General features: G+C 47.7%; 1 protein-coding gene across 2 annotated transcripts; it reads left to right on the forward strand.

The window, feature by feature from the left end:
• Positions 1 to 292: 292 nt before the first annotated feature.
• LOC103637093 (binding) lies at positions 293 to 5,525 on the forward strand. Of its 2 annotated transcripts, none has more exons than XM_008659365.4 (5): positions 293 to 698; positions 803 to 1,014; positions 4,709 to 4,807; positions 4,926 to 4,994; positions 5,086 to 5,525. In XM_008659365.4, exons 1-5 carry the CDS (start codon positions 431 to 433, stop codon positions 5,158 to 5,160), a joined length of 723 nt encoding a protein of 240 aa, XP_008657587.1. In that variant the 5' UTR covers positions 293 to 430; the 3' UTR covers positions 5,161 to 5,525. The 2 variants fall into 2 exon arrangements, with proteins under 2 accessions (XP_008657587.1, XP_008657583.1); XM_008659361.2 differs by having other exon boundaries at positions 295 to 698; positions 4,926 to 4,999.
• The last annotated feature ends 1,311 nt before the right edge of the window (positions 5,526 to 6,836 follow it).

The following is a 6,836-nucleotide window of genomic DNA, read 5'->3' on the forward strand; positions in this document are numbered from 1 at the left end:
CATATTAGATCTTACCTGATACTCTAACACGTATGAACACATGTGGATTCTCATTGATACATGCTACGCAAAGAAGCCGACGATATCGGTCTCACTCTCACGTGCCGTCCGCGTGTTTGAAGCGTGTCCAGACTCCAGAGTTCCACAGCCTACACACGGACGATGGCACGGTGCGGTGCGGTGCGGAGGTGGGTGGGCCCCGCTGTTCCCGGACGATTAGACGGGCCACCCTACCCCACCGGCACCGCAGAGAAGCAAAAGCGTGAGCGTGCGCGTCCACGACCGCGACACAGGATCTCCCACTCGTCTCGAAGACGGCCGCACCGCAGACGCCGCGGGAATTTAACGAGAGAGACTGGCGCCGCGCCTCGCGGAGACCGCAGCCTGGAGCCAGCCCGTGACGCTGACGCGGCGGGCCACGGGCGGGGCGATGCCAGGAGCCATGGAGCCGGCAGAGGCGGACGCGGCGGCAGCCGCTGTTGCGGGAAGGCGGCCGACGGCGTCCGAGCGCCGGCGCATGTACCGCGACCTGGCGCTGTCGCTGCGGTGCGGACTCCGCGACGCGGCCGCGGGGTTCTCGTTCCTGCGCCTGCGCGGCCTCCGCGCGCTCCTCCGCGCCCTCCGCTCCACCTCCGACGCCGACGCCGACGCCGACGCGGGCCTCTTCCGCGACTCCCAGTCCATCCGAGATCTCCAAGGTTCCCACCCACGTCGCGTTCACCTGTCGTCGTCGACCCGGCTCTGCCCTCTTCCATCTTCTCGATTGATCGCTCGTGCCAACCAACGGAGCTGGGTTTTGCAGTGATCCCGGTGCTGTTCGAGCACAGCCTGCGCAAGGCGACCGGGGACGCGGTGCTGACGGTGGCGCAGGTGCTGGGCATGGAGCCCGCCGCCGCCAGGCTCAGGAACCCCGCCACGGACTCCGAGGTCGTGCTTGCGCTCAGGGTGCTCGAAGGTTGCTGCCTCCTCTGCCCGGCCTGCGCAGCCGCGGCGCACCGCTACAATGCCGTCAAGGTACGGCCTCGCGATCCTCGGTGTACCTCTGCATTTGCATTTGCTTTTGCTTTGCGCCCCGGAAAATTTGGCGTCCTTCACCCAGACCCAGAGTTGGTCGTTCGACAACGTAATGTCCGAGGTTCTTATGGTCTGTCCTGCCTGCCTGCCTGCCTTTACTACCGTTGGTTGTGTTGTTCTTGTCACCACACTAGTACAGTACCGTAGGAACCTGCACAGACGCAGTACACGAAGCACTTGACAGTGGGACAAGTTCTCCGTAGGTATTTTTATTTTAGTATAACTACCGCCTGAAGATGTCCAGTGGTTGTTGTTTGGTTGGGCCATTTTAGCCATTCAATGGTTCACGGTGTTAATGGATAAGATTGTTTCACGTTTGGTTGATCCAATCAGCAATAGATCACGCCATGAACAGTTATGTGCCTGTACAAACTTGATCTCGCTTCTCACCCGGCGTTAGGCAGTGCTCACCGGAGCGTAAATATGGTTGTGCCAAACACTAGAATGCACCGTTTCATAGAGTGGGATTTGAAATAAGGAATGGGATAAGATGTGAGATAAGCTAAATATAGCATCCGCTCCTTTCGCCATCTCATTCCTAATGACTTCTCCCTCGCAAGTCGCAACTCGCAACTCGGCAACGAGCGTCGAGTGAGGTATCCCTGATGACCTTGCCATGGCTGGCCGTGAACACGGTGACAATGTAATGGGAACTCCTACGTCTCATCTTCGTGCCGAGTCGCGGTGGCTCGACCGGCATAATGACGCGATACAGGAAGAATGATGGCGACGGCAATGGTTAGCCATGTAAGGGCGCAAGAACCACAGCCAACTCCGTTGGGCCAAGGGAGCGATCACCAAGTATTAGAAGGACGAGACCCCTTTCATCCATGACAACTATCGACTCAATGAGCAGGGGACGTCTTGGTATTTTGGGAGGCATTGTACAAAATGTAGCAAAACATATTAAGTAATAGTATATATACATATACACATAATATAACAATGACAAATTATTGCAACAGAATTCAATCTTCTCCAGCATTTTAATGTCAATTGCTATTACACCCAATGCATTAAGTTTTTTTTGTGTCATTATAGAAAGCAAATAAGACTTCAATAACTTTAATTTAGAAAAACTTCACTCATCTGATGTAATTATAACATGAATAGTAAAAAACTCTATTTGCATAAGTTGCATTAGGAAAATACGCATGTTGCTTTAAAAATCATAATGACAATATAGCACATTTTCTTGTAGAATAAAATCCTAGAGGAAACTCAACTCCACATATAGGTCACTTGTATCGAATTAGATTGTTCTTCTCTTTTAGGTGTGCCCTTAAGATGGTGGCAACAAGATTTCAAGCTTTTTTATCTAATGACTGCAATACACTGCAGATAAATAAGAAATCGAATATTCTTTGATAACCTTAAATACTGTTTAAATTTTCAAAGAAGTAGCTTCATTAATAATAAGAAGAATCGATCGATTTCAACATTCTTACGATTCTAGATCACGTTTAGCCTATTATGTAAAATAATATTTACTTATTTATAATATATATAGATTGTTATAAATTTTTGGTCCTATGATTTTGGGGGGACCTATACGGTCGCATAGCCCACATGCCCCTCGGAACGGCCCTACCAATGATGATCTCGTCAAAAGATGTGCATGCCATGAGTAAAAATTATTTGGCTTGCTCTCAGAGTTCTAGAACGATTTGGAACTCCTAAGGCATCCATAGGGTTCCCCTCATGCACGTGACAGCTTAGAGCCCACCAGGGCCCTCGCCACCAAATGTTGCTCGCACCCTAAGGCCCCTCACCATAGGAACATAGGGTCCCCTCTTGCCATGGCACAACTAGCTCGTAAGGCCCACTTGGACTCCTCGAGTCTTGAGGAGCCCGACCATCAGGACCACAACCCCCCTTGTCCTAGGGCCCTTGGGCATCAGGACCATAGGGCTCTCTCATGCCCCGGGACAACTGATAAGCAAGGCCTATCGTGGGCCCTATACCTCGAGGCTCCAAAACGTTAGGGCCTCGGGGGCCATCGCACCGTAGCGCACATGGCTGGTAGGCCGCCAAGGCCTCACATGCCCAAGGTCCCGTAGCGCTGAAGTCCCAAGGGCTCCACGTGCCCAATATGTTAGATGGATAAGACCCTGTGACCCCTACGACCCATGGCACTTAGTGAAGTTAGGAGATCGAAGGGCCATACACCTTCAACCCATAAGGGTCGTACGGATATTGAGGGCCCGTCGGAGACCATTCAAGGCCAAAGCATGGGCACCACTTTGAGTTTGGCATAAATAAAGTATATGATACAATTCTCTAGCAAAAAGGCATATGGTACATCAAATTAAAGGTGTGATGGATGACATTATGGGGCATGCATGCATACACCTTATTTAGCGGAATACTTGAGAGCACTCAGAGCAAATGTATGGCAACTGAATAAACCCAGATAATGTGCGTACAAATATAAAAGTGGTAAAAAAATAGAGGAAGGGCACCCATTTATGAGCATCGTGACCATGACACATAAGCCCTTTGACAAGGGCGCCAATACCAGCAGAGGAAAGAGTACGACCCAGATGGCACTCAGGGATGGCCTCAACATACATGCATTAAATGTAGCGATACACACATACCTTACCGCATGGTTATGCAGTGTCCATAACATTATACACAAATAAAATATATATCTCATGGCACAAGGATATGCACATAACAGTAGGTAAGAGCAGTCTACGTCAACGGTCAAAGGGGTAGTAAAGCAAACATTTATTTAGATCGCACACAACCAACCTTCACATAAGGGATTTTAAGGTAAGCTCTCTGCCAAAAGCTAGAGCGTAGTAGCTTGTTTTAGTCCCTAGTTTCTTCCGAACTTCCATCATCATTGCTTGAGGATTGTAACTATGTATACTACAAAGCTATAGAAACCCCACCATCAGAAGTGGACGTGTTGTATTACACATCTAACAACCCAAACTTATATAAATCTTAAGTATAGTTATGCTTGAGTAATCATGACCTAGTAGACATATTGTACAACGTCAGACACTCTATTCTCCTGGATTATTTCATTTAGGTACCTTGTGTGCCCTAGTGTCGATACTACATAGCCAGTGTGTTGAGCTCCGTGTAACAACTTGCCTCTGATGACAATTTCTAGGGTTTTTATTTACTCCCTCTGTCCCAAAATAAAAATCGTTTGTCTTTTGGATTCATACCATAATTGATGTATGTGTTTTGCACATATGTTTAGATTCATCATCATTTATTTGAATATAGACATAAAAACCAAAAGCTAAAATGAATACTAATTTGGAACATAGGAGTATATTACAACGTAGAAACCAAACAAAGTTCATGATTTGTTATTTTGTTTTCGCTAGTAGTGCTTTCGAATTACATTGACGTTTGCGTTATAACTTTTGAGCCAAAGAACACCATGGTTCCTTCTAGAGGCGAATTGAAGTATATACCAAAGTAGCTCGAGACGTTGGGTGGGGATTAGTTCATGCGCCAGTACGTAGAGAACTCATGCGGATGAGGGGAGACACTAACTACAGCTGTTTTTTTGGATTCTTTCAACACCGAAGTAGTAACGCGTATCCTGCTGCTGGCTTTAACGCAGTTTCTATCTGAACTTTGCATAAATTACACTTATCGTGGCCAGGTGGTTTTGAATATACTGATGACACGTGGTATCCTCGAGCAAAGAGCATGTCTCGACACTCTCTTAGCGTTGCTGGTGAATTGTTCAGGAAACCTGACGGTGAGAGATTTGCTCGTCGAGCACGGAACCCTTTTACTCTTCTTTCTACAGTTTGTCTGCTCGTCTTTTCGTGCCTGCATCTCATTTGATCTCTTCCTGTTGGCGTCTTTATTTGTAGGATTTCAAAGAACAAGATGGACTAAATAAAATTGCTGTCATTGTAAAAGATGCAAATAGGGATGACCATGTAAGGTCTGTTGACACTTCACAACACGTTCCATTACGAGTAACAGCTTTATCACAATAAAATACTGTCTTTCCTTTTTAATTGTTTTCAGGTTAAAATGTTCCGAGTTTCTGCTTCTTTACTCTGGAAACGCAAAAGAAAAATGTGGCGCAGATTCCGAGTCTAATATGCGAGAAGATTTGGCAAAGGTTTTCGGAGAAAAATGTGCATCATTTATCTCCTCAATGAACCTATTCAGCTCAACTCTAGAGTCACAAATGAGGCAATCTGAGCTAAGCTTTCTTGCAGAGCATGTGTTGGATTACATGTAGAGCCATACTAAAGATAACCATAATCGTGCCATTTTCTCCACACACAACAGAGTTCAGTGCTCCAAAATGTATGTTTCCTATTAACTTGGGTAATTATTGACGATGCTACTGTATATGAACTCAACTACGAGAATGTTACTGTTCACCGAGTTTTATTGTTCATTGAATGCTACTGTTTCTCTGTTTGAGTTGTGAATCCAAACAAGTAAATACTATTTTATTGTAGTATGTGGAAACTATGGTTTTGGTGATACAACAAATGTAAACTGTGTTTTTTTTGGAAACCATGGTTTTAAAAAAATCGTGTTGCCAAAGAGACGCTAAAAGGAGTCAGTATAACGAAAGATTTTCTCCTCCGGTAGTATCCTCCTGTGTTTTCAAGTCGTCCGACTAATCGTGATTAGTCGGGCTAGTCGGTTAGCAGAGCTCGATTAGGCAGCCGACTCGACTAGAGTACCTGGTCGCCCTGGTCGTCCGACTAGTCGCCGATTAGGGCCGATTAGTCGCTCGATTAGCCGGTTCTGGGCGACTAGGTTTAGGACCTAGGTTTTTTGATTTCTTGGCTTCGTGGGCTTTTTTGGCGGGCGGCCCAACTATAGGCAGTTGAAACGCCACACGCCAGCCGCCTCTACTGAAGATGGAACGCCAGCCGCCTGCCTGTTCTGTCTTCTCTTTATTTCCCTTTTCCTAATTCCCTACCTGCTCGGCGGCTGTTCTTGAGTTCTTGATCTTGTTCTGGAATCCAGGCTTCCAAAGTCCACTGCTCCACTCCAGACTTCCAATCCGGCACGTGCAAATCCAATCTCGAGTTCCAGGCTTCCAGCACGCGCGAATCCAGTTCACCGACGGACTCCAGACTTCATCCTTCATCCTTCAATCTCCAGCACGCGCGAATCCAGTTTTTTCGTCGGCATGAGTTCATCTGAAAGGGAAATGTGCCCTTGGGCCATTTCTAAAGTATTTTGGTGATTGAGTGCCAACACAAGTGCTTAAATGTGAATCTATGCCCATGGATGAACAAAGTGCAAATCAAGAGCAAAGGTATGTTTCTAAGTCTTAGTACATTGGTTTTGTGTACTAATATACTTGTCTAAGTATCAGAAACAGAATGAAGAAGAAAAGAGAAGAGTTGGCTGTGTACAGCCAAGAGGCTGTTTCGGTCTGGGGCACCGGACTGTCCGGTGGTGCACCGGACAGTGTCCGGTGCGCCAGGCTGCCTCGAGCGAAGTGGCCGCTCTCGGGAATTTACCGACGGAGTACGGCTAAAATTCACCGGACTGTCCGGTGAGCCAACGGTCGGTCGCGCGATCTGCGCGGGACACGTGGCCGAGCCAACGGCTAGAAGGGGGCACCGGACTGTCCGGTGTGCACCGGACATGTCCGGTGCGCCAACGGCTCCCGCATCTGCAACGGTCGGCTGCGCTGTTTAAGGAAGGAAATCGGGCACCGGACAGTGTCTGGTGTGCACCGGACAGTGTCTGGTGTGCACCGGACTGTCCGGTGCGCCCGACGACAGAAGGCAAAGATGGCC

Source organism: Zea mays, chromosome 1 (assembly GCF_902167145.1).
Source record: "Zea mays cultivar B73 chromosome 1, Zm-B73-REFERENCE-NAM-5.0, whole genome shotgun sequence".
Classification (NCBI taxonomy): Eukaryota; Viridiplantae; Streptophyta; class Magnoliopsida; order Poales; family Poaceae; genus Zea; species Zea mays.

Excerpts from the sequence above, each read along its gene's own strand:
- LOC103637093 (XM_008659361.2), top strand. The coding sequence starts at position 431 with ATGCCAGGAGCCATGGAGCCGGCAGAGGCGGACGCGGCGGCAGCCGCT. Across the intron at positions 699-802 it reads GTCCATCCGAGATCTCCAAG|TGATCCCGGTGCTGTTCGAG; the intron begins GTTCCCACCCAC and ends TGGGTTTTGCAG. Across the intron at positions 5,000-5,085 it reads AATAGGGATGACCATGTAAG|GTTAAAATGTTCCGAGTTTC; the intron begins GTCTGTTGACAC and ends AATTGTTTTCAG.